At 44.3% G+C, this 26036-nt stretch overlaps 1 protein-coding gene across 2 annotated transcripts in view; it reads left to right on the forward strand.

Moving 5' to 3' along the window:
- Rapgef5 (Rap guanine nucleotide exchange factor 5) overlaps positions 1-26036 on the forward strand; it is a 253743-nt gene that overhangs the window by 221964 nt on the left and 5743 nt on the right. For both annotated transcript variants that reach the window (XM_041638782.1, XM_041638784.1), the window contains exons 18-24: positions 2565-2662; positions 5060-5182; positions 7007-7185; positions 14535-14625; positions 17281-17331; positions 18577-18664; positions 23074-23138. In XM_041638782.1, coding sequence (XP_041494716.1) covers positions 2565-2662; positions 5060-5182; positions 7007-7185; positions 14535-14625; positions 17281-17331; positions 18577-18664; positions 23074-23138 — 695 coding nt within the window. The remainder of the gene's footprint in view (positions 1-2564; positions 2663-5059; positions 5183-7006; positions 7186-14534; positions 14626-17280; positions 17332-18576; positions 18665-23073; positions 23139-26036) is intronic.

Consider the following 26036-nt stretch of genomic DNA (forward strand, 5'->3'; position numbering starts at 1 on the left):
ATAAATAAAAATAAATAAAATCTTAAAATGCAAATAAAGTTGTAGAGAGTTTTTAAGAAATGAAAATCACTCCCAACAATGTGTTTGCTAGTGAGCTAGAGGAATGCATGTTCTCATTAGTTCTGATTAATGATATACTTCAGGGAGATGTGTTAAATGTGTCATGTATTCCAAAAGAACAAAACATTAAGTGATTATAAGCAATATTAAGCTTCATCAAAACTTAATTTGCCTCTCAAGATAGTACCACCGTAGAGAACAACCCCTGGGCCTCCATTCAGACCAAGGGTGTGAGAAAAGTCAGGCATTCAAGGGAACTCCACAGCACAGTGAAGGCCCATGGCCCTTGGGAGCAGACTCACGCCAGCCTAGAACCACGTGAGAATCGGGAAGCTAAAGAGGTGTCTTTTTTACCACCACGTGTCTACAGGTGACTGGGGATGCCGTTCCCATACTGCTAGTGTCACCAGTGTGGGCAGTGACACTCTGTCGTGTGTGAGTCCTTTGCCTATTATCAGCAGAGATGACAGGGTATCCTGAACTGTCCACAGATGTTCCGTTCATTGAGTAGTTTTTATCGATTGGCTGGTTATGGGGGGTCGGTTTTCTAGACTGATTGGTGGTGTGATGGTCTATAAATTGCTTCCTTGCCTGCGTCTTATTGTCCTTCAAACAATAAATTGGGGTGGGGGCAGGGCTTAATTGTTGATTAACTAGTCATTGCTGCAGTGAAGCTTGTCTCACAAATAATGTCTTCCCTCTTCTGCAGAGAGAGCTGGCACCATGAACTGGGTTTTGTTTCATTTTGTTTTTGAGAACAGTTTAAGGAATTTGTTGATGGTTTCATGGCTTTCTTTTTTTTTCTAAAAGAGGCACCAATTGTTCACAAAGCTTCAACAGATTTCTAGATATTTTGTGTCCAAGGTGGTGTCATAGCAGCCAACCCATTTTTATTAGAGGCTAAAGTTTAGTTTTAATCTTTGATATTTTGGTGGCCCCAGCTATTTGGAGCCATTTACTACCTGTGTTTACAGCCCAGCACTAATATAAAGCTAACACATTGGGAATAAGCTAGATGATCATTTATGTGCTCTGCAGTAACCAGAAATATTCAAAACAAAATTTGGCATTTAAGTAGATTAAGTTGCCTACCAAGTGTTTCTGTCACTCACACCAGTAACAAAAGTGCTGCCCTAGGGTAAGTGAATTGCGTGGCCGCAGAACAAATTTTACTGTTACTTTATCCTTGTGTGCACATTTGGTGTGGAGGAGGACATTCATCTGTGAAAAGAGGGCTCAGTCTGCAGGAGAGGGAACGCTAGACTCAAACATTTTGCAATAAGGAAGTTAAGCAGCCAACTCTCAAGAGCATCCAAGCAAACGGAGAATCAGCCTTTTAACTTGCACGTAAAGCAGACCATTAATAAATTATAATGGGTGTTGTTCAGTGTACAAGTTTTATATCTAATTGTAGGGAGATATGTTGATATATTTCTAAAAAGAGAATTGGTAAGTAGTTTGGCAGTTGATGTCAAAGGCTTTGCAAACACTCCCTTTGCCAGTAATTTCCCGCTGGGAAGTCTCTTTAGAAACTTGTAAGTAGAAGGGATTTATGTGCAAGGATTATGTTATAGCTGCTGTAATAACAGACCATTTGTCAAGACGCTCTGATGTCAGCCCCTGTGTTAGTACTTAACATGTATTAATTTATATGACCAGAAAAGGGAATCCATTAAATGTTCAGCAGTGGAGGGGTGACTAGATGGTGGTGTAACAGGCTGCAGTATACCAGTGGAACATGACGTAGAAACAGCAAGTGGGTGTGTGTTTCTAATGAAGTCACGCTGTACAGACACACGTGCGTGTGTGAACGAGTGTGCGTGCGAGAACGAGTGTGTGCATGACGAGTGTGTGTGCGTGAGCAGGTGTGCGTGCGTGAACGAGTGTGTGTGCGTGAACGAGTGTGCGTGAATGAACGAGTGCGCGTGCGAACGAGTGTGTGTGCATGAACGAGTGTGCGTGAATGAACGAGTGTGCATGCGTGAACGAGTGTGCGTGCGTGAATGAGTGTGCTGCGTGAACGAGTGTGCGTGAATGAATAAGTGTGCGTGCATGAACGAGTGTGTGTGCGTGAACGAGTGTGTGTGCATGAACGAGTGTGCGTGAATGAACGAGTGTGCGTGCGTGAACGAGTGTGCGTGTGTGAACGAGTGTGCGTGAACGAGTGTGCGTGCATGAACGAGTGTATGCGTGAACAAGTGCGTGAATGAACAAGTGTGCGCGTATGAACGAGTGTGCGTGCACTATAAGAACTGCTGATATAGGGACTCACGTGGTTATTTTGGAGAGGGGATTATAACTGAATTTCGCTGTCTATCTTAAACTGTCCAGTTTAGCTCTGAGGTCTAGGTGATGTTCCTGCCACCACAGGCATTATGTTAAAATGTGCAAAAAATGAACTCACTCAAAGTCTGCTTACATTATTTTAAATATTTTTCTTGTGCAAATTTTACAGGCTCCCTTGTGTTTCTAATTACTCTTTTTTTTTTCTTTTTTTAATAAAGAAAAGCATGAATTTCAGCCAAATGACTTGGCTGTTTCCAAATCCCTGGAGGCCTCGGGTCGGATATTTGTCTACCGGAAAGATCTTGCTGACACTTTGGTGAGGACTTCTGTGCTGGCACTTAAACACAGTGTCAGACTCAACAATACTTTCAGGCTTTATTATGAGAAACATATATTAAACTATTTCCTCTTGCAGCCACGAGTACATGCCAAGTGACGTGTTCTGTAAATCAGAGGCCTTCCCTAAGATCAGTCTTTTGCTCTGTTATAAAGAATTAAAACAGTGACTCCCTGTGCCACAGAATCCTGATTTAGTCTCTTCTTTCTCTGGGGGAGTTATATGGGCACAGGGCTGCGCAATAATCCCAGATAGATTGGGAAGAGAAAAGCGTATACTCTTGAATGTTCTCCTTAAAGACAGGGTGGATTTTAGGCTTCCCTCAGTGAGATGAGTTGGTAACAATACCAGATGCCCTGAAGAGTAAGATATTGAAAAAATGGAAATAAACCCACCCTTCAGGTTATTCTCTGTATAAATTTCAAGAACATGTATGACTAAAGGACCATCATTGGTATTCCCAGGACTTCTTAGTAGACAATGGGTCTGATTTTATTCTTGCCCGTGAAAGAGGACAGTCTGAAATGCAGCTAATGTGGGTTCTTCATAAGCCCACACTTTACCTGTCTACTGGACCCTCCTTCTCAGCCACATAGCCACCTGGGATACCCCCCCCCCCCCGGACGTTCTTCTACAAGGCCTCGCAGAGAGCCTAAGGTGATCGTGGGTGATGTCCCAGTGGAATAAACGGGTACCGTGAGCGATGTTCTCAAAGGACCTAGACCCCATCCTGCCATCCAGGGCTATCTCCGCCAGCTTTGGACGCCATGGCGCATGCCTTTGTGGGAAGCAGATTTAGGGATTTTATCTTCAGAGGATTCTACTTAGAATAGATGATGGTTGGGGAGGACTACCACATGAGTCTGCTCACTGTACCCCTTAGCGCTTTCACACAGATAAACAAGTCTTCCTCAGAATCACACTGTAGAGCCTGGAGGATTGAAATAGAGAAATATAAAATGTCGCCTGGCAAGGGCAGTGGGCAGTCCTGAGAGAGCCTGGAGGAACGGAATCGAGAAATATAAAATGTCAGCTGGCTGGGGCAGCTTTGAATAACCAGAAGGAAGCTAAACTGTGCTTAGGGGCAAATTTGAGGGGAAACAGAAGGGACAAAAGGCCGAGTTAACCTGTGATCAGACACTAGCCCATGCTGCAGTTTTCCCTTGGAGTTCATTTCAAGTGTTTTGCCCATCCTAGCAGACGATCCCTTGAGACCTCAGCACCAGAGAATCTGTGCGTTCACAGACTCAGTGTCTTCTGACACAACACTGCATCCTACACCCTCTGTGGAGTGGAGAGGCAACTTGTGCTTTGATGGCTAGCGAGGCAGTCGACCCTGTGGGCAGTCGACCCTGCGGGCAGTCGACCCTGCGGGCAGTCTGTGAAGGTCCTCTGTAGTTAGCGTTTGTTTTAACAGGAAACATTTTCATGAGCATTAAAGTTCTAAATAGCGTGTTATCCATGTCATTTGAACTTCTTTTATATATATTCCTACTGAGAACTAACCCTACGCACATCCTAGACGGCTGGCAAGCCCCAGTGCGCTGTCAGTGAGGGTCACCACAGCCAATTCCCAGTCCTTTTCTTTTTAAATCATTAGCTCTAACCCCACAAGTGAGAAAATACGTAAATTAGAAAATATCAGTTATTTTAGGGAAAATACCAAATTGTTTATTTAATAACTTCAAAAGTGATGATAGATTTAAGGCTACGTTGGGAATTTAATAGACTCATGCCAGATTGTGAACGGCGCAGTGTTATCAACCTCAGAGTGATTAGCCCTCATCTCCATCAGGGGCATTTGTTACAGAGAATGTATTGACTAGCCACATGGGCTCTAAATAAAATAGCTTCTATTTTTATTCCATGTTAGATTTTTCACTTTCCAAGGGCAGTGTAATAAAATTTGTGAGCATGTGTCAGAGATGAGGCTAGCAAAGCGTGCTTCCTGTAAAAGCCATGTCTGCCTTTATTGAAGTGCTCATGACATTTCTTTTGTTTGTTTTTATACTAACCCTGCTGGCACATTAATTCTTACCAGAAGCCAAAGTGATTCCAGGGCTTTCGCTTTCATTATGCTGTCTGTCAGGGCTGTGTTTTACAATCAGATCTGTGGGTGTGTGGATGTGTGTGAGCTTGTGGGAGTGGGAGAGGGGGGAGGGGCAGGCTAACTGGGCAATGTATCCTTGATCACGTCCTGCTGTTCAAGGGCTGTTTCCTACATTGGCTGTAACTCACTGAAGGTGATGAGAGGAGGGAAAATATTAAGTGCTTTTCTAATCTGGGTTTCTAGAATCTTCCCATGTGCAGCCAATTCACTGTGAAACATTTGGGAATTACTGAAGATTTTTTTTTTGCTTCTGTCTGTCGGTGTAGAATCCTTTTGCAGAAAATGAGGAATCGCAGCAAAGATCAATGAGGATTTTGGGAATGAACACTTGGGACCTTGCTCTCGAACTGATGAGTTTTGATTGGAGTCTGTTTAACTCAATCCATGAGGTAAGCAGGGATAAAAGAATTGATAATGTTGTTTTAACTTTTAACTGAATGGTTTGTTGTTGTTGCTTGTCTTGAGACATTTGTGTAGTGACATAGTTATGCTAGGGTGTGGTCTAAAAGCTGTCTGGAGGAGTTAAAATATATTGAAAATCTAATATATCCTTGGAAAGTCAGAATATGTACCATGCTTTCTTTGCTTCTTGTTCAATCATGTGCTTGGTGTGAGTAAGTGTGGACATGCTGGATTTATATGCACAGACACCTGTAGGCAGGTATAAGATCTGTAGGGATGTGGTTGCATAGATTTATGTCAATATATGATGATATAATGAGATTAAAAAGTAATTTTACTTATGGTGTTAGGATTTCCATATATAAAAATAAATATATATTTATATTTGTATGCATGCATTTATACACACACATCCATCCTTTTACTTAAGAATACCTTATAAATTTGCCAGATGGTGATGGTGCACATCTTTAAACCCAGCACTCGGGAGGCAAGGCAATCGGATCTCTGTGAGTTCGATGCCAGCGTGGTCTACAGAGCTAGTTTAGGTCAACATGGCTTCCCAAGAAACCCTATCTTGAAAACAAAACAAAAAAAATTATATTTCATAAGTTTTATAATGTGCTGTGAAATTTCAAATACCATCTTATAAATTACATTTTTGTGTGTATGGACATCTCCTTTGGAGACAGATTATAATGTTTATAAATTATATGCCAGGAGCTAAGTGCTACTGGCAGTTTGGTGGTAGCAAGTCTCACAGAAGCCAGGAGATAGAAACGCTGCAGGTACCCGTGTGCCATGTTCATCTCGCATGTAGAGCAGCACTTCCTTCTGGGGCACCTTTCCTTCTGCAGGGAACCTCACGGCTGCTTCCTTTCAGTGTGCAGCATCTGTTACATCATTCATAGTTTCTCATTAAACACTTCAGCATTATAAACCGGTTTGAACTCACTCAGACTGGATGACTTGCATCTTTAGGAGTGTCAGTCAGGTGGGATCTGCCTCTGCTTGTGCAGTGGTGAACTTGATGACTCCTGAAGACAACACATGCACCCAGTTAAAAATGAGCCTCTCCATTGCTTTGTCTGGTTACAGCAAATAGTTACTGGTCTTGGCTTGTTTTTGTGAACTTCTGCAACCCACTCTTAATTTCCACTTTATTTCTGTCTATGATCTTAAAATGTGTTTAAAACACTGATTCTCAGAGAGTACCAGAATCAACAACAGCACCTGAGGACCTGTTAGAATTATAGATTTTCAAAGCCCACACACAGGCATGGTGGTGCCCACCTATGGTCCTCTTTCCTCTAAAGCCTAAGGCCAGAGGATCAGGAAGCCATGGGTCCAAGACAACCGGGCAATGCGGTGAGACCTAGTATCAAAGGATATTTCCGCCCCTCGTAGACGTCTAGTCAGATATGTGGGAAGAGGTCCAGTAAGTAACCTGAACCTTACCAGTCAGTGCTCAGGGTGGCTCACAGGACAACCTTAATAATCGTTCCCCATTGGACCGATGTGCGGGAGCAAATACTAGTGCCATTAGTTGCCTTATTTAGTAAGTAGAAAGGAGGGAGGGAGGAAGGAAGGAAGGAAAGAAGAAGGGTTTTTGTGTGAGGGTTCTAGGAAGTATTGGTGCACGAAGCACACTGGAAACTGAAGGTGAGCTAGCTTGAATAGACTGTGTAGTTGTCTGCTATATTTTCTGTCAACACATGAAGGATATGGAAGTGACCTCTTGAAATGGCTCATAAAGTGATTGAATTTTGCATCAGTTTGACTTGGGCTAAAAGTTAACATGTTTCTTTCAGCAAGAGCTGATCTACTTCACGTTCAGCAGACAGGGAAGTGGGGAGCACACGGTGAACCTCAGCCTTCTGCTCCAGAGGTGTAATGAGGTGCAGCTGTGGGTGGCCACGGAGATCCTGCTCTGCAGCCAGCTGGGCAAGCGCGTGCAGCTGCTGAAGAAATTCATCAAGATTGCCGCTCAGTAGGTTTCCTTGAGAAAGTGTGGTGACGCTTCCGGGTTTTGTTTTCTTTTACTTTTTGTAATGATAAGAAGGGTTGGGATATTGCAATGTAATACTGAGTTAAGTGATTGAAAAGGTCTGTTTTTGAATATTTTTGTCTTTTCATTGGAAGTTTTCATGTCTTAAAGTAAGTGTCAAAATAGCAGACTCGAGCACTGAGCTGTCTGCTTAGAAGTTATAGCCAGGTAGTAAGTTCTTGTACAATATAGCTAGTGGCACTGCCAGTGGGCTAGGAAAATGAAAGATGATGTGTGTGGTGGGGGTGTTGTCATGGAAATTCAGAGACATTATAGGATCTCTGTGAGTGCACAGTGAGACCATATCTCAAAAAATATATAAAAACAAATCAAATAAGACACTTATCAATTCAAAAAAGGGTATCTGGCACCAATCTCTGGCCTCCACACAACAGAGGATAAATACAAACAAACACACACACACACACACACACACACACACACACACACACACACCAAACATGCACTTATATAGATCATAAATAAACTTAGAGTATTTTTTGCACATATGTTATTTTGGGAAACATTGAGGGTAGAGTAGTTGCTGTTTGTCTCTCTGTTGTTTGAGACATTTAGAATGTGGGTGCAGACTCTGAGATCCTCCACTGGGCAAAGAAATCCATCCCGTTATGTAGACATGAGGAGTATCCTTACATAAGGAGGAGATTTTTTCTGATTTGGCCTACACAGCCAGAGCTGGTCAGGCCTATGCAGCCAGAGATAGAGGCAACAGACTCCGGAAGGCCTTCTTCTCTGTGTGTCCCTGTACTGTAAGTACTGTATTGTACTCTGGTGGGATGGTGCTCCACCCAGGGGAGCTGCTTGAGCCCAGAGGTTTCCTGCCATACAAGAATATTGTAAGTTTAATCCATATTACTCAATAATTCAATCTTTTATAAGTAATTTTTAAAAATATAGCCTTATTTTGAATATTATTTTTCATTAGACAAACTCTAAGTAACTTCCAACTTGTTTTGATTTACTTGTTTCAGGCTTAACTTTGATAACATACACATAAGGCTCTTTAATGAGAGATAGAAATTGGTCTCTCCATCCAAGCTTGTCTCTGTAAATAAATTATGTTTGTATTGAGCATGACTGACCATTAATTTGTGTATCTTAATTATCTGTAACAGTTTACAGTGTTACTAACTCTTTTTTTATAAGATTAGGATTTTATATGAGCCTTAAAAAATATAATTCTGAATTAAAGATCCTTTAGTATCAAAATAAACTTTAAACCATAAATACAGTCCACAGAGAAAATGAGAACTTTATTTCCATGATCCTTTTATAATGTACTTTTACAAAATACTAGTTTTGTTTTATATGACTCGGTTTCAAAACAAACCATCTTGGAAGCCTGGCGGTGCCTCATTGGCCTAATAAAAGGGAGTCTCGTAGAGTGATCACTAAAGGGGTCCATGGGCCTCATTTTATGGGTATGGCCTTAGTTGATTTATACAACTTGGTCACCGTAGGCATGATGGCAGTGAAGTCACATGATATGCTCTTCCTTGACTCTTAGTGAAGATGGTGGCAGCCAAGGTGAAGCGCACACTTTTTCCCAAATAAGGGTCGGGTCCACGTTATATCGTGGTTTGCTCCAGCAAGTTAATTTTATCTCTACATAGACTTTTTAAATCACACTCAATGAATTTATAAATTCTGAAGTACAGAAAGTTAAAGTTTCAACAAAAGCTTTAAATAAAACCAGAAAAAAATGGGGACTAATTCAGACAATTAAACCATTTCCCGTTTGTAACCCTAACAGAAAAGTTCACTTCTTTGTTCTTTTTTTTTTTTTTTTCTTTCACTTCTTTGTTCTGCTCCAGCAAAGTTCCTTTCCTAGCTCTTCTGTTTAGTTCTCCTCTCTGGTTATTTTTCGGCTCTGTTTTTGTTTTTGTTTTTGTTTTTTGAGACAGGATTTCTCTGTGTAGCTCTGGTTCTCCTGGAACTCGTTCTATAGACAAGGCTGACCTCAGATGCAGAGATCCACCTGCCTCTGCCTCCTCAGTACTGGGATTAAAGGCTTGCACCACCACTGCCTGGCTTGTTCTCCTTCTCCCTGTCAGAGTCAGGTGCCCAGCCTGACACAGAACAGAGACTTTCGAGGAAACTTTTAAGCAAACATGGACCAAAATCCAGCTCCAGAACCATCTTCTCAGTCCAGTAGAACAGCACAGACACCTTTCCATTTACAGACGATTAAATCTCTGTAAGTCTGAACCCTGTGGTCTACACGTCCATAACCAGTGTGTGTGCATCTGCAGGTGGAGCATACAACCTGAAATGCTTTACCTCCTAGCTGCTGAAGATAAAAGCAGGATTTTCTAGGTTTTGGGAGGCATAAATACAAGTAAGACAAAAGAATAAGGCAAAAAGTTCTATGGTATCTCAGGAGCAGATACAAGATATCTGAATATAGAGACATTCAGCCTGGCAGGAATAGCAGCCAGCAGACATCCTGGCTCTGAGCATGGCTGTAAGTCAGCTGTGAGTTTCATGGGAAAGGCGGCTTCGGACCATGCTGTCGTTCCTGTCCTCTTATGAAGTTACATAAATCAGTTTAAGTATTGGAAATAAGAGGTTCCAAATCTGGGCCAGCTGTAGCTGTTTGCTCAGTGTGCATGGAGGCCAGATTGCATTAAAAGGCGAAGCAGAGTCACCAGTTTTCCTGACTAGTGACTCTTCTTACGTTAGCCTGCACACAGGTCAAAGAAGAGTCTTTTCAGTACAGAAAATTTGGAAACCATAGCTTGGCCCAGGACCAGGTACAGGCAGGGGTCAATGTCCAGTTGAGTAGAGCATCCCATCCCCTACATCTGGAAATGACCACATGCCCCTAGATCATGAGGGTGTCCCCAACCTATACAATTCCATGGTGAAGGAGCCACAAGGCCAGTGGTCTCCTAGCCCGTGGAAAACTCCCGCTCCCTTCAACAGAGTAGGCCTTAGGAAAGTTTCAGTACGTTGAGCTCCAACGGTCTCCAAAACCTAACTAGGGTACCTCAGAGTTAGATCCATGGTTACCTAATTCCAGTGTTTTTCTGTGTTGTGTGTGTGTTCTGTTCCGATGCAGCATGGCCTCTCACCTACGTCAGACTGTATCGGGGTAGACGGTAAGGTGAGAGAGGAAGGATGGAGACAGAGAATGAAAAGATAGGGCTTCCTGAGAGAAACCTGTGGCCCTGCTGGGGCTTGAGCAGCTGGTAGGCTGCTCTGTTTCATCCTGGGTCTTCAGTAACATGGTTAGATTACTTTTAAAAGGCAGTGAAGGAGAAGGCAGGAAGCAAGCAAGCAGGCTCCGTTTGACCTTAGGCAGGACCACGTTTATTCATGGTGAGGGAACATCTTGTCACCCATGTGTGTGGCTGGCAAAATGCCTACAGGGAAAGATGGGCCATGGTCGCTTACATGGATGAAAATGGGAAGGAGTGGCTTCTGTAATCCTCCAGGAAACTGTCATTAACACTGAGTTTTTAGGGAATCAGGTCAAGGAAAATAGCCTCTGCAGTTCAGTTTAGATGAAGCTGCGTGGGTTTAACTACATGGTGCCTGATACGGCTAAACCTACCACTCTGGTACTGTGCAGGGCTGAATGTGCATCAGCCTGGCTTATCAGGAACCCTGATTGCTTTTCGGGCTGGGGGGGGGGGGGACTTAATTGGGGGAGGGGGGGGAAATGGGAGGCGGTGGCAGGGAAGAGACAGAAATCTTTAATAAATAAATAAATTTAAAAAAAAAAAAGAAAGTGCAGAGTGGTCGCTTGTCGTGAGTGTGGATCTGGATAAGGCCTTGTGGGGAAGTCAGGCTTCCTGCTACAAGGTCCTATCGCTCAGCATGCTGCTCTGTAGAACAGAGCAAAGGGCTGGCTTTGGAGAAGGAAGCGCTGCATCTCAGGAGTGTGGGGATGGAGATAGAAAACACTGGTGCAAGGAGCCTTTGCTGCTCTCTTTGCTTTCCGGGTGAGAAGAACACTCTTTCCATGTTTCCATGGAGGGTACCCTGAAGATGAGCTCAGCAGAGCAGCAGCCTTTGTGAGCTGATGAGCCCCATGTTCAGTTGAAAGGAAGTTGTAGGAGACTGCTGGCTGGCATAGGCAGAGTCTGTGGCCAAGCGACTGATAGACTCAGAACTTGCTTTAGGAACGCTCTCCTGGAAGTGGAAAGGAACCTGGCCAAGGGACCCAGAAGCAAGAGACCGAGGCAGCACCTGTCTGAGGTCTGCCATGATTGGATGGAGGAGCAGGTAAACGTCTGTACCCTAGGCTGACACTTTTGTACTGAGTGGGGCTTTATTTGTGGTTTTGTTGTTATTTGCTTGTCTGTTAACTCAGCCACTGTATTCTAAAATGGCTCTGAGATTCCTGAAGGTGCAGTTTATGGTTAACAGTTTCTTAGAACACAGTTAGATGGAGAAATAGGACACGGGGGCTCCAAGGAGTAAGGTGGCACCACCCAGTCCTTCCTCAGGACAGGACGGGATTTAGCCTGGGGAAGTGAAATATATTCCTGTCTTCTCCTATGGCGCAGTCTCCTGAATTATTTATGGTAATGGTCTCTCTCCCAGCCCATGGAACAGAATGGCAACTGAAACATGAAGTTAAATTCCCCATAATCACACTGTAGGAAGAACCCAGGGAAAACAGCAATTTCCACAGTCATGAAGTGTTTTCCCTGCCCAAGGCATGCGATTTGCATATTCATGTTTCCCTCCTCACTGTCCCCATCCCCCACCTCTGTGGATTGAATGCCTTTTCTCTCCTCACTCAGCAAAGGAATGGTTGCGGGACTGGGATGCTCAGTGTCAGGCAGCCTGCTCTCATCTCGGAATGAATGGCCTTGTAACAGGATTCCAGGCCTGATGGGCATCTAATTTCTGTTCAGAATCAATTTGTCTTATGCGGAAATTGTGTCTATATTAATTTAATTTCTTTTTTCAAGACAAATTCAGATGGTATGTGTAGGTGTGTCAGTGTGAATTTTATGACTAAAATGAAGCTATGTGGACCTGAAGAAATGGTGTGAACAGGTGAAAGATGGAAACCGTATAAAAACATGGAGATAAATGGTGCTCAGTGGAAAGGCTTCATCATGAAAAATAAACATTTACCTAAAAGTTCCTTTTTTCAGCCCCAGGACTTGCTCTGTGCACGGTTTGCTGTGCATCAAGCAGTTGGATATACACAGCAAAACAAATGAGTAGATATGTAGTCCAGCCTTAATGAACTTCCTCTCTGATGGTGGCAATGGCCTATAGGGCCTCCCTTGTGTGGGAGAACTCAGGGGTGGGTCGTATCTCTGGCAGTAGATTGGAGCATTCTCACTGACAAGAGTTCCAGTAGAGGGGAGATGGGGCTACCTCAAGCTTTCCTGTCTGCTAAGAACTCTTATCTTGTAGAATGAGGGAAGTGAGTGGATTCAGTGCTAAGCCTTAGGCAGCAGAAAATGTCAAGGTAATCATAGACAGGAGGCCACTTCCTACAAGGCCATCGGGGGTGTGGACGTTGACAGGAGACCAGAGGAAGAATCAGCAAGTCTGGGCTCCAAGGGCCTCATTCCTAGGTATAGAAACTGAAGGCTGCATCAGAACTGGGCAGACTTGGGGACTTGGTAGTAATGTGCCTGCTGGGCATATGTTCACGGTATCGTCTGCTCTGGGTGTGGAGACAAAGTGTCTTTCCAGCTCCTCTCTTCCCGGCGTGGAGTCCAAGTACAGTTAGACTGGAGCAGTGTGTGGTTCGTGAGGCAGATAGTACCTGCTAGAACACAGCGCATTCTTACTCACCCTAGTGCCGCTAAGAGGCACAGCTCTGGAAGACAGCACATATCAGAACCTTGACATTGTGAAGCTGAAGCCAGTACAGCCTGGGCTGCATAATGAGGCTCCATCTCAAAACAAACAAAACTAAACAAACAGAAATCAAAAACACTTTTCACATGTATAGCTTTTGTACCATCATGTAATAGCTGGAAGCCCAATGAAAAAAATCACAAGTAAGTGAAAAGTTTCATAACAAAGATTCCCAATGCAGCATTCTGTGTAACCGGGAAGAATTGAAACTAGCAAAGGCTACGCTAGGAAAACTAAGTAAGAAAACTATGAAACATGTTCTCCTTTTAAGAGACAAGATCTTCCTGTATTCCTAGGCTGGCCTTCAGTTCTCATTGTAGTAGAAGGTAACCTTCCTGGACTTCTGAATCAACTGTCTTCACTCCCAGTGCAGGGATTACAAAAGTGTCCATCTTATTTTCTTATGTTTATAAATAAGAAATTAGAGCGCTGTCCCATAATATATGTATATACTCAGATAAACAGGAGATAGATAGATAGATAGATAGATAGATAGATAGATAGATAGATGAATGGATAGACAGAGAGAGAGAGATGGGTGGGTGGATGGGTGAATAGGTGGGTGGGTGGGTGGGTGTGTGGATGGATGGATGGACAGACAGACACAGCCAGAGAGATAGATAGATAGATAGATAGATAGATAGATAGATGAACAGACAGACACAGAGATAGATGATAGATAGATAGATAGATAGATAGATAGATAGATAGATAGATAGATGATAGTGTTCTGTCTGAATGAATGTGAGAACTTAGGCCTGTGAGGTGAAAGGGACACACCAGCCAGAGGAACAGAAATCACAGGGACTACAGAAATCACAGGGACTAAGAGCTGAGGAGAGCTGCAGGAGCCGTCCATGGCGGATGAAGAGAAGTGGCCATTTCAAAGCACAGTCGTTGAACTCATAAATGTGCACAATGAATGTTAGAGGAGGAAGGGTCTCCTGCAGTTCAGGAAGGGTTAGAGGAGGAGGTCTCCTGCAGTTCAGGAAGGGTTAGAGGAGGAGGTCTCCTGCAGTTCAGGAAGGGTTAGAGGAGGAGGTCTCCTGCAGTTCAGGAGGGGTTAGAGGAGGGAGGGTCTCCTGCAGTTCAGGAAGGGTTAGAGGAGGGAGGGTCTCCTGCAGTTCAGGAAGGGTTAGAGGAGGAGGTCTCCTGCAGTTCAGGAAGGGTTAGAGGAGGAGGTCTCCTGCAGTTCAGGAAGGGTTAGAGGAGGGAGGGTCTCCTGCAGTTCAGGAAGGGTTTTCTTGAGGGTAGAGAGGAGCCCAAGAGCCATAAATCCTTCCTTTTGCATTAGAAATGGTTGAGCCATACCTCTCCATGGACAGTGACGGTTGTATAGGCTGAAGTCGTGTCCCAGAAGTCTTGAGGCTTCATCAGTGATAAAGCAAACTGCTTGAAAGAATGCCTGCTCAGTCTCCATTCTCCTTTCTTCGCAGCTGCAAAGCCCAGCAGAACCTGAACTCCTTCTTCGCTATTGTGATGGGTCTCAACACGGCCTCTGTGAGCCGGCTGTCACAGACCTGGGAGGTGAGCCTGGGGCTTTCCACTGGGAGTCGGGGTGTGGATGTGGGGCAGAATGAAAGACTCCAGGGGGTACTAGAAATAAGACTGAAGTAGTTTAAATGAGACAAATTCTGCTTGACTAAAAGTATTTTTAGTAGGACTGTGACAGGGTGATAGGAACCATTTCTATCAAATGGTCTTCTAAATAAATCATCTTTAACATAATTTTTAAAGTATCTGAAGAAGAATTTTTGAAAAGTTAAATGTCTTAAATTTCTCTTCACCCTCCTCTGCATTTCCTGAAGGCAACTCTAGCTCCATGCTGGCTAGACATTCTCCAGTCTGCTCTGTGGAGCGAGGTGTGCACAGAGATGAATAGGGTACTGGCCTGAGTGAGGGGGTTCACGCAGAGATGAAGTTGAGCTTCAATGCATTTGCAGACCTTGGCCATGTTCACATTGCCATGTATAGCTTTTCAAAATTGCCAAAGTAATTTCTTAAGGAGGACATTCTATGTCTATAGAAAGCTTAAGGCCTCCCAAGTTCTAGTTCTGCTTCTGTAGATGATGAAATCTGCTTGCACTATGAGATGCAGGAGACCAGTGTAGTTGACCTATTGCTCCAGAGGGTGTGTGGGAAGAACCAAATTAGGAGAGCCGGAACTTAGCCAGAAGTATCAGACTGCCTCTGCGGCAGCCCCACCCTGCTTTCTTGCTTTCTGTGGGCTTTTGTCCTCTTGCTCTCCCTCTCTGCTGACTGTCTCCTGCACCCTGCACTGTCTCTCTCCTCATCTCTCTCCAATTTTCACCTCACCATCCTTTGGGCTGTAACCTGTGTGCTCCACTGTGGTCTCCTTGGCCTCTCCTGGTTCTGTCAGTGGCTGTGTCATTCTCTCTATGGATTCAATCCTTTCGAGTCAGGAGCTGTGCCCAATGGAATACATTGTGCTGACCCAGGGGTGGGATAGTGCTCTCCTTCAAGACGGGAAAGGCTTGCCCTCTGTGCTTCAACAAGATGGCCAAGAACACTAAAGATTGAAGGAGATGGGAGACAACTGCCATGCAGGAAGACAGATGAATAGCAAGGGTCTTCACAGAATGGAGTTTGAATTGAACCACAAAAGAAACTTTGATTTGCAGAAGTAACTGAATTACATTTAAAAAGCTGAATCAGCACATTGAACGCCTACTGAGTTGCACACACTGCGTGAAAGCGAATACCAGAGAATGCTGTGTGCTGAAGGACCTTTTAAACCAGGTCTCACTGTCCCAGGGGGAATTGAGCGGAGACTCGGGGCTTTGGAGGTTGAGGAAGAAGTTGTTGGTAGCTGAGGTTGGGCATCCCAGCAGAGGGCCTCACTGTCAAAGGAAGGTGACCGTGTCATCAGATAAAGAAGAAGTAGGTTTGAGAAATAGTCAGAGGTCGGCAGATTTCTGAGCTGGACTGGCGGGTGCTCTCCATTGTGAGACAGTCCGGCCACTACACTGCAACAGCCACAGCTAGTGAATGACGGCCATGGGAGTGTTACAAAACTGGTCTCCAGGCCAGGTTTGGCTCTGGCCTGACTTCTAGTTAACCCAGTTGGTTTTAAGTACAGTGAGTTGGTGGTACCACTGGGGTGTCCAATAGAATAAGATGTAATTCAAAGGAAAGACTGGAAATAATTACAAAAGTCTGCATTTTATATTTTCTTTATTGGAAAGCAGTCATTTCCAGGTAGGTTAAACTACATACTACAAAGAACTGAGTCAAGAGTCAAAATTATCACATTGAAAAATTAAGTAGTTTTAAAGTGTTAGTTAAAGTTTTAAAGTAAGTAAACTTACGATGATTATTTTGATTCAGTTTGAAGACGAAACCTCTGTGGAATATCTTGGCCTTCCTTGTTAATGTTAATAGCTGGAATCCATTAAGTAGCAACCATGGACATGGGCCGTTGTGCATTTATTTCATAAGTTGTTGCTGAAGGCTGAGAGCAGCGAGGGTGCAGACTCACACTAAACTAGAAAGGGGCAGGGGCAGAATTCACACAGGGCCTTGACGGGGTCAGCTTTCTGTGACCGGACACTAAGGCAGTGTGAAAAGCTCTGCGCTCTTTCCTACTCATGGGAAAGGGAGTCTGGCGCATTTCCAGGTCCGTTTTCATGAGCCTGAATTTTTACCTGGGAGGATGGCACAGGCACACATATTCCCTTCAATTCAGGTTGGATGATTCCATCCTCTAAGGTGCAAGCTGAATCCCTAAAGTTTTTTCTGTCTGTGTTACCTGGCTTCTGCTGTGCGTGCAGCCATTCACATGAAACACATCCAGCCACCACTGTCCCCACTTGGTCAGGCTGTTAGAAACACGAGCACATTCGTCAAAGATGAGATACAGAACTGAAATCTGTGTTCATTAAATAACCACATCGTGTAGAACGTCTAGCCATCTAGATGCCTTCATCATGCAGCTGCCAAGATATTTTTATCAACATGCCTAATGAAGGTCATGTTGAGGGGATGAACAAACGTGCAAATGAGACGCAATCAGTGTGGAGTCCCAGGGCCTATATCTATGCTCAGAAATGTATTGTGAGTAAGCAGAACTCAGGGCAAATGTCCCTTAGTGCCCCTTCTCAGAATAGCTGCCTTCTATGACCTTTGTGGTTACTGACTGTGATTTTGTTGTTTTGGTTTAAGAAAATTCCTGGAAAGTTTAAGAAACTTTTCTCTGAACTTGAAAGCTTAACGGTAAGTAAAGGGGACTTTTCTTCAAAGAAATATTAGTGCTATTTCCTTCTGGGTTCAGGGTTCAAATTACTGTCCTTCATGATATCAGTGCCTAACTGACTGCTTGCATCTAAAATGACAGTTTTGAGCTGGGTATGGGGATAGAATCCTGGGACTTTGGTAGACTGAGGCAGGCAGATTACAAATTCCAGGCCAGCCTATACTATGAAATAAAACCCAGTTTAAAAACAAACGATACAGTGGACTAACATGGAAGAGCTGAAATCTCATGGAACCCCAACTCTAGATAAAGAACTGCAAGCCACTAGAAAATACTGAGAGTGGAGAAATAGTGGAGAAATACTCAGCTGGTTCAATACCAAATGATCATATGCATGCAAGAAACATGCAACTTTAATAGGTTCTATTTATGTACTTGGGAACACACACACACACACACACACACATTTTACACACACACATTGAAGGAGAAGAAGCCATGAGTTTGGGAGAGGACGGGGGCAGTTTCAAGAGAGGGGCTGGATGGAAGAAAGGGAAGAAGAGAAATGATAAAATTCCAAAGATGTTTTAATTTATAATTTGAAGACTAAATGATAGGTAGATGGTAAGTAGGTAGGTAGATGGTAGATGATAGGTAAACAAACAGATGGTAGGTGTGGCTGAGACTGAAGCATGGTGCCCGTTCAAGCTGCCTCCTCTCCCTGGAAATCCACATGATTGTTTCACAAGGCATTTTTCATTCCACAGCCTGAAAGTAGTTGGTATAAATTTGGTGAGTAATTCAGTGTGCTCTGCATTAACCTTTCCTCCTTTACTTATTGTTTCTTAGATTTATATACAAGATCTGTAGCTTGTTTTTAGAATTTGGCATTGTCTTTGTGTTCTGAGGGCAGTTTCTCTTTGTGGTGTACTTAACAAAAGACTTTGAGTTTACCTCACGCTAGAGCTCATGCAGAGGCAGCTGCACTTGAAGAACTATTTGAGGAAAATGACAGGGCAATCAAAAGGTGGCCGTCTCTTATAGTCATCTTCCGTTATTGTAAACCGATACCTTGAATTCTAAGCATTACCTAAATTGCCTGCCCTAATTAATGGATTTATCCTCTGAGTAAACCTTTATCCGCCTCATTCTTCGGAAGAAGCTTGCCATATCTAATCATGTTCAAATTGTACAGCAGCTATAGATTGAGAATTGCTTCTATAGTGCATTGATTTTTCTTTCTCTGTGATCTGCTTGGTTGGCAGGATCCTTCCCTAAATCACAAAGCCTACAGGGATGCATTCAAAAAGATGAAGCCACCAAAAATCCCTTTCATGCCCTTATTGCTTAAAGGTAATGATTTACTATCTGTTATGGTGTGCAATGTCGCCTTCTAGAATTGTCTTTTCTACCTATAGCAGAAACAATGGAACTCTCAGTTAATACTTTAATATTGAAAAGAGCTTCTATATTTGCATGAAATTGGTTTTTAAATACCCAGTTGTTTTTTCAAATGTCTACAATGTATGATTGTAGTTGAGCAGTGTCAAAGCATTGTCTCTTGAAACCTGTATATCTATACCCTGCTGTTCCTAAGCCCGGTATTGTTTTCTTTAGTACCATGGCATAGGTAAACAGGAATAAAGGTAGCATACAGAGCCCAAAGGCCTAGTTTGTTTACATCCGTGTTTCAGAGACAGCAGTGCACAGGGTGAGATCCTGTCTTTCCACAGAAGCTGCGCATCTCATGAACACTCCTTGTCGCCGAGAAGTGGGTCCTAGCTGGGAAGTTACCGAACAGCTCCATACACCACTGAGTCCTCTCCTGTAGAGGACACACAGTTCGTGTGAACCATGTCAGTTCTGAGGGCAGTTGGGGGATGCACAGCATAATTTGTGCAGGGCTAAGAATCAAGTGGGCAGCATAAGGAGAGGTTGAAATGCCAAAGTCAGAGTTTAAAGGTTTCATTACTGTCTTCTTTATTGCTCTTACTTGCATTAAGATACATCTATGCAGGCTCATAGGTGTCATCACAAAGTGCAGAACCTTCAGCTGGAGGGGGAGTGGCAACAGGCGCGAAAGAACTCCTGGAATTATTTAGGCACAAATGGGAACAGGAGAAAATATGAGGGAAAGGAACTGATTTGAGTTAGAAAACTAGAAACGTTAAATGCTTGTAAGGCACTGTCTTCAAATCTAGTGTCCCTTTAACCTGGGAAGAGTCCTGCCCCCTCGTGCTTCCGACATCCCCTGAAGCCAAGGCACCCACTCACCTGAGCATGCATGCAGCTTTCTGCTCTGATAAGTTTGCACCATTTGATGGCAGCAAGACAAATTTCCTTCTTTTCTGTTGAAACCACATTCACTCAGTCTTAGAAGAACTCGCTTAATATTTCATGACAACTCTTCCTCTCATGTCTACCTTCTAACTCAACTGGCTTTCAATTAGAAAATGGGAAGAGGTTGAACTCAGGGCCTGTGTGCCTGTGTATGCGGGAAGGGTTAGACCTCCCATGGCTCCTGTCCCGGTGAGAACCCTTCAGCTGCTAAAGCCTTTCTTCTCCTTGTGCCAGACTGTGTCCCCTTGTCACCTCCTCCACTTTCTGTTCACCAGTCCTGTCTGTACTTTAGTTTCCTGGAGCCCACACTAGCATGTGCACACACTCACACACACTCATATACACACACTCTCACACACACTCACACACACACTCTCACACACTCTCACACACACTCTCACACACTCTCACACACTCTCACACACTCATATACACACACACTCACACACACTCTCACACACTCATATACACACACTCTCACACACACTCTCACACACTCTCACACACTCACATACACACACACTCACACACACTCACACACACTCATATACACACACACACACTCTCACACACTCATATACACACACTCTCACACACTCATATACACACACACTCACACACACTCATATACACACACTCTCACACACACTCACACACACACTCTCACACACACTCTCACACACACTCTCACACACTCATATACACACACACTCACACACACTCACACACACTCATATACACACACACTCACACACACTCTCACACACTCATATACACACACACTCACACACTCATATACACACACACTCACACACACTCTCACACACTCATATACACACACACTCACACACACTCTCACACACTCATATACACACACACTCACACACACTCATATACACACACACTCACACACACTCTCACACACTCATATACACACACACTCACACACTCATATACACACACTCACACACACTCTCACACACTCATATACACACTCTCACACACTCATATACACACACACTCTCACACACTCATACACACTCTCACACACGCATATACACACACTCTCACACACTCATACACACACTCTCACACTCTCACACACACACTCACACACTCATATACACACACTCTCACACACTCATATACACACACACTCACACACTCATATACACACACTCTCACACACTCATATACACACACTCTCACACACTCATATACACACACACACTCATATACACACACTCTCACACACTCATATACACACACACTCATATACACACTCTCACACACACTCTCACACACTCATATACACACACACACACTCATATACACACACTCTCACACACACTCTCACACATACTCATATACACTCTCACACACTCATATACACACACTCTCACACACTCATATACACACACTCTCACACACTCATACATACACTCTCACACACTCACGCACACATATACATACATTCATGCGCACACTGTCATATGTATACACTCTCGCACACACTCACACTCCTGAGTGCACTATCCCCCTGCTGCCTTCCACAAGTCCTGAGACCCTAACGGGAAGAAGGAAGCCAAGTAGGAAGACATTCAGGAAAGGATGTGGAGAACAGCAGCTGATATGGCAGAAGCTCAGCAGGTGAATTAGAGCTGGAAGTGGGAGACCTCAACCCTTTCATAGCCCGTTGCCCATGTCTGAAGGACCCTCCCTCCCACTGATTCCTAGCTCTGCCGCATGGCATGAGCATGATTTAGCTGTGGCTGTCTCCTGAGCCCTCGTTTCTCTGCATGCTTCCTACAACCACCTTAGAAAGCCTTGTGAGAAGTAAGTGGTTAGTCCATGTAAAACACCCGAAGCCGTGCCTGATAATATTGTCACTGGACATCACCATCCTTTCCAGCATGGGGTGGGGCCAGGGGGCACCAGCAGCTAAGCGGAGCCTGTGGTCTGAAGTGTGAGGCCGAGCTGCTAGGCTGTGTTTCATGGCGGCCAAGTGAGTGCAGAGTGTATTTGCTGTGTATAAGATGTAAAAGCTGACGCGGCAAACTGCTCTTTTGCAATCTTGTGTTGTAGCAGTGAAACCACAAAAGATAGCAAGATATTGTTCAGTTAAACCTGCAAAGGATAGAAAGCTCATGTTCCCACAGCAAGCTGTAATGTATGCAAGGGTCACCTTGGGGACAGGTGTGTGTGGCCTGCTGGTGGCCTTGGGAACACAAGCTCGCAGTGTTGTAGTCAAGTTTTGGCAGCACCTGTATCAACAGCTTTGACTGAACCTGTTTCTATTTTTGGTGGTTTTGGTCGGTTGTTGATGACAGCAGGGGTATTTTCATGTCCTTTAAGTTGAATAACGTGTACTGCAATCCTTGTCTGTGGGGACGCTAAGGTTCCATCATACAGTCTTCTCCATTTTTGTATGGCAAAAATTCTCAGAGCCTGAGATGCTAGCTTAATAGTCTCATTCCCAAATCTTTATCTCTCTTGTTTGTTGTTGTTGTATTGTTTTGTTTGTTAGTTTCCGAGACAGGGTTTTTCTGTGTAGCTTTGGATCCTGTCCTGGAACTCGTTCTTTAGGCCACGCTGGCTTTGAACTCACAGTGATTCGCCTGTCTCTGGCTCCTGAGTGCTAGGATTAAAAGTGTGTGCCACCACCTCCCGGCTTCATATCTTTATGTCCTGAGGAGTCACTCTTCCCAACAAAAACAGGTTTTCTTTTAACATCCTCAGCCACTTCTTTGGAGAAATGGGTAAGACCCAAGCCCTTACACTAGACACAGACCCAGCCACTGAACTGCACCCCAACTGCACCCCAGCTCCTCGCTCACTTCAGGTCTTGTAGTCTCAAACAAATTTAACTTTCTTGTCTCCAAAAGCAATCCATTCCACTACCTTTCTTGTTTTCTCTTCATCGACGATGCTGTCTCTACCAGTCAAATCACTTCTGATACATGGGCTTTGAACACCAAACTTTTTCATTTCTTTGTTTTTAATGTAAACTTGGGAATCTGAATCTAAACTGTTTTAACTAAAGCAGGTCCCATTTACACTGGCTAAGAGGAGTTTTTATACAAATATGTAAATATCAAATCCTTGTTGCTTATGAATATTCATTTATTTTCTGCTCAGTCTTTTTACCTGGAGACATAGCGGACCAATCAAACATTAGCTGACAGCCCACGTGAGAATCCGCTCTGCACTGGGAATGCAAACTGTTCTAGGGAGGCTGCGCTGCCCTAAACTTCCATTTCAGGTGTTATACAGGCTTAGTTTCAAGCCAACTTGTCGCATATGTGGCACAATTCCAAAACATTGAAGACAAAAATCATACAGTGCACTGTTTCTAAACAATTGGTTGTTTCTTGATCTCCTCCTAATAGTATATTTGATCTAGCTGTTTTTTTAACTTTCAGATGTAACGTTTATTCATGAAGGAAATAAAACATTCTTGGATAATCTCGTCAACTTTGAAAAGCTGGTATGTAAACTTCACGACTTCTCCTTTTTTCTCTCTGTAAGGGAAATGCATGCTTGCCTTTCCTGAGCACCCCCGGGTCTCTGCTGCATATGTGACAGTGTCACCACTAGGCTGGCAAGACTGGGAATATGCCTTTTATTCTTGGAACTAGTGTGTCATTAGCTTAGCATCAGTGGTAAACCTATGGAACCAGGCACAAAGGCATGAGAGGCTGCTGTCTGTCAGGAGCAGTCCCCACATGAGAAGGTGCTGTCTGTCAGGAGCAGTCCCCACATGAGAGGCTGCTGTCAGGAGCAGGTCCCATGTGAGAGGGCAATTGCTGCACAGGCCTCTCTTGATGCCCCAGTGTAAGCCATCTTGAGACAGTGAGCAAGAAAGTCCCCAGGTAGATGTGTCTGTCTTCTCGAACCCCGAATTTTGATGTGCGCCTGAGATTTGTGGGTTCGACAGGTGAGGGAAAGGCCTCCTGTAGTGATGAGGTGAGCAGGCCTGCTTTTCATCTCGCCCGGCTCCCATGCGGCTAGCTTAGCCCCGGAAATAACAACACACAAATTGTATTATTTTAAACACTGCCTGGCCCATTATATCTAGTATTTTCTTGGCTAACTCTCATATCTTGATTAACCCATTTCTAATAATCTGTGTAGTACCATGAGGTGGTGGCTTACCAGGAAAGATTCAGCATGTCTGACCTGGTGGCTGACTCATGGCATCTGCCTCATTGCTTTCTTCCCAGCCTTCTGTTCGGTCTACTCCGCCTACCTATGTTCTGACCTATCAGGCCAAGCAGTTTTCTTTATTAATTAACCAATGAAAGTAACACATAGAAAGACCCACCTACATCAGCCTCCTCCTTGTTGGCCTCTGCTGCAGGACCTCCCTGCTGATGGCTGCAGGGACCTGGCCAGGCCTCTTGTGTGCCTTCTTGGGAGGCTTCTCCCTAACCATGCTGCCAGGACAATTGCAGGGTTATCCTCAGTGGGCCTGAGTGGGTGCCCCATACAGTGTCCCACACAGACAGCCCAGTGACCAGAGGAAGGCACTTTTCTGACAGATGACCTTTAGTGTCATAGATGAAATAGTCCATCATGGTCAAAGGTGACCCCAGCACTCCTCTCTAGAGATGCTGACCTTTGACTGAACTTCTCAGTGCTGACAATGAATTTGCACGAGCTCTTTTGGAACCATCCCAGCTGCCCATGAGACTGGAGTCAGGCTTCAGAGACGATCACTTGAGGTTGAGGCCCCAACCATATCCTGCACTGTTTGAAGAGCATTCAGACTGGAGTCTCCGAATGATGTCTGGTTCTGACCTTGCTTTATTACTGCTCTGCCCTAGTCCCCATGGTTCCCAGGATGTCAAGGTTGGCGACCCACAGGAAGGGTGAAGTCAGCTCCTCCCCACCACCCCAAACCCAGACTACCAGTGTCTGCAAAGAGAGACATCCTCCTCCCTCGCTCTATAATAGCCTTTAGAACTCTGAAGATGATGGCTTCATGGCTAGTTATTTTTGAGAGCTGAGATGGAGACATGTTTTGTTTTCAGGTCTCTCTCTCTTTTTGCCCTGCATATTGTAGAATTGGAGCTTAGGTATTTCAAAAGCTATAATGAAGCCAACATGACCAGCAATGGAATGTGTAGGGATTTTCATCTTGTTTCGTACTGTTCTGTGGTTCCCTGAGGACCCCAGCATGCCCATTAGCAACCAAAGTGTCAATCACTAGAATCCTCAGCCTAAGCAACTTCTTCTCAGTGTTTGGTATTTATAAATAATCACGGGAATAGGAAGCTGTTGGTCAGAATTTACTTTGTCTCCTGTCGAATGTGTCTGTTTCAAATCACCGGAGGAGCGTTGTAGGGCATATATGAAGATATGGGACATAGTCGGTCGTCCAGCCTGGAAGTCTCTGGGTTCAAGGCATTTTCGGCTCTCACAGATGCAGGAAAGCCACTGTGCTCCTTAAAAACTGTTGCCTCCTATGAGCAGACTAGGAGTTGACCTTCACCTAAAGCCAGCAGTGGCCTGGCTACATTCCTTGTGCCGTTTCTTCTCAGATAATGTCAAAGCAGTGGAAGAACAGTTCTGTTCAGGCTCAAATGGACAGAGCCATGGGACGCTTCAAACACTCTTTCCACTTCTCCTCTTATTGTCTGGCCTTTTTGCTTTCCCGCCAGCGATTCCGTAGAGCCCCAAAGCAGGGACTGAGATAAGGTATAAATACTTCACTACAGACTTCACTGTATCTGTAAGAAAGTTTAAGAAAATAACATAGAAGCTGAGCATGAGTCTATAGTCCCAGCACTCAGGAAGTGAGGTCGAGGGTTGTCACTGGCTCAAGATCCACCTGAGGTTCATAGTGAGTTCCAGGCCAGTCTAGGTGATAGTGCAAGATGCTGCCTCAAATAAGTGAGCAAACACGGCAGACCCTTGGCCATCAGATGTACACTGGCACATCATTCCTTGCGCGCGCGCGCGTGTGTGTGTGTGTGTGTCCGTCCTGCTCTAACACTTCCTAACCATGAGAGAGTCTTTCACTGAACCTAGAGCTATGCTGGTGACCAGCAAGTCCGAGCTATCCTCCTGTCTCTTCTCCTGGTTTCCCATGGTGCTAGCTTACAGGCACACGCATAGCCATGACAAGCTCCTTGTGTGGGTTCTGGAGAGTTGAATTCAAGCCCTCATGCTTGCACTGCAAATGTTCCTGCCCACTGAGCCGCTCCCCCGGGCCCTTGTATGTCATTTCTAAAGAGAGGAGACTACAGCAATGATGGTCCGGCCCTCAGACCACCTGAAGAGCAAGTGGCTCCCCCAGCTCCGCATGCCTTGTGTCCTCCTATGTGGGGAAGACAGATGAGATTAGAATTATTTTCAGAAAGACAAAACTCAGGTTTTTTCT

The sequence above is a fragment of the Microtus oregoni genome, unplaced genomic scaffold (genome assembly GCF_018167655.1).
Source record: "Microtus oregoni isolate MIOR12 unplaced genomic scaffold, Mior012 000056F_ref0000123, whole genome shotgun sequence".
NCBI lineage: Eukaryota > Metazoa > Chordata > Mammalia > Rodentia > Cricetidae > Microtus > Microtus oregoni.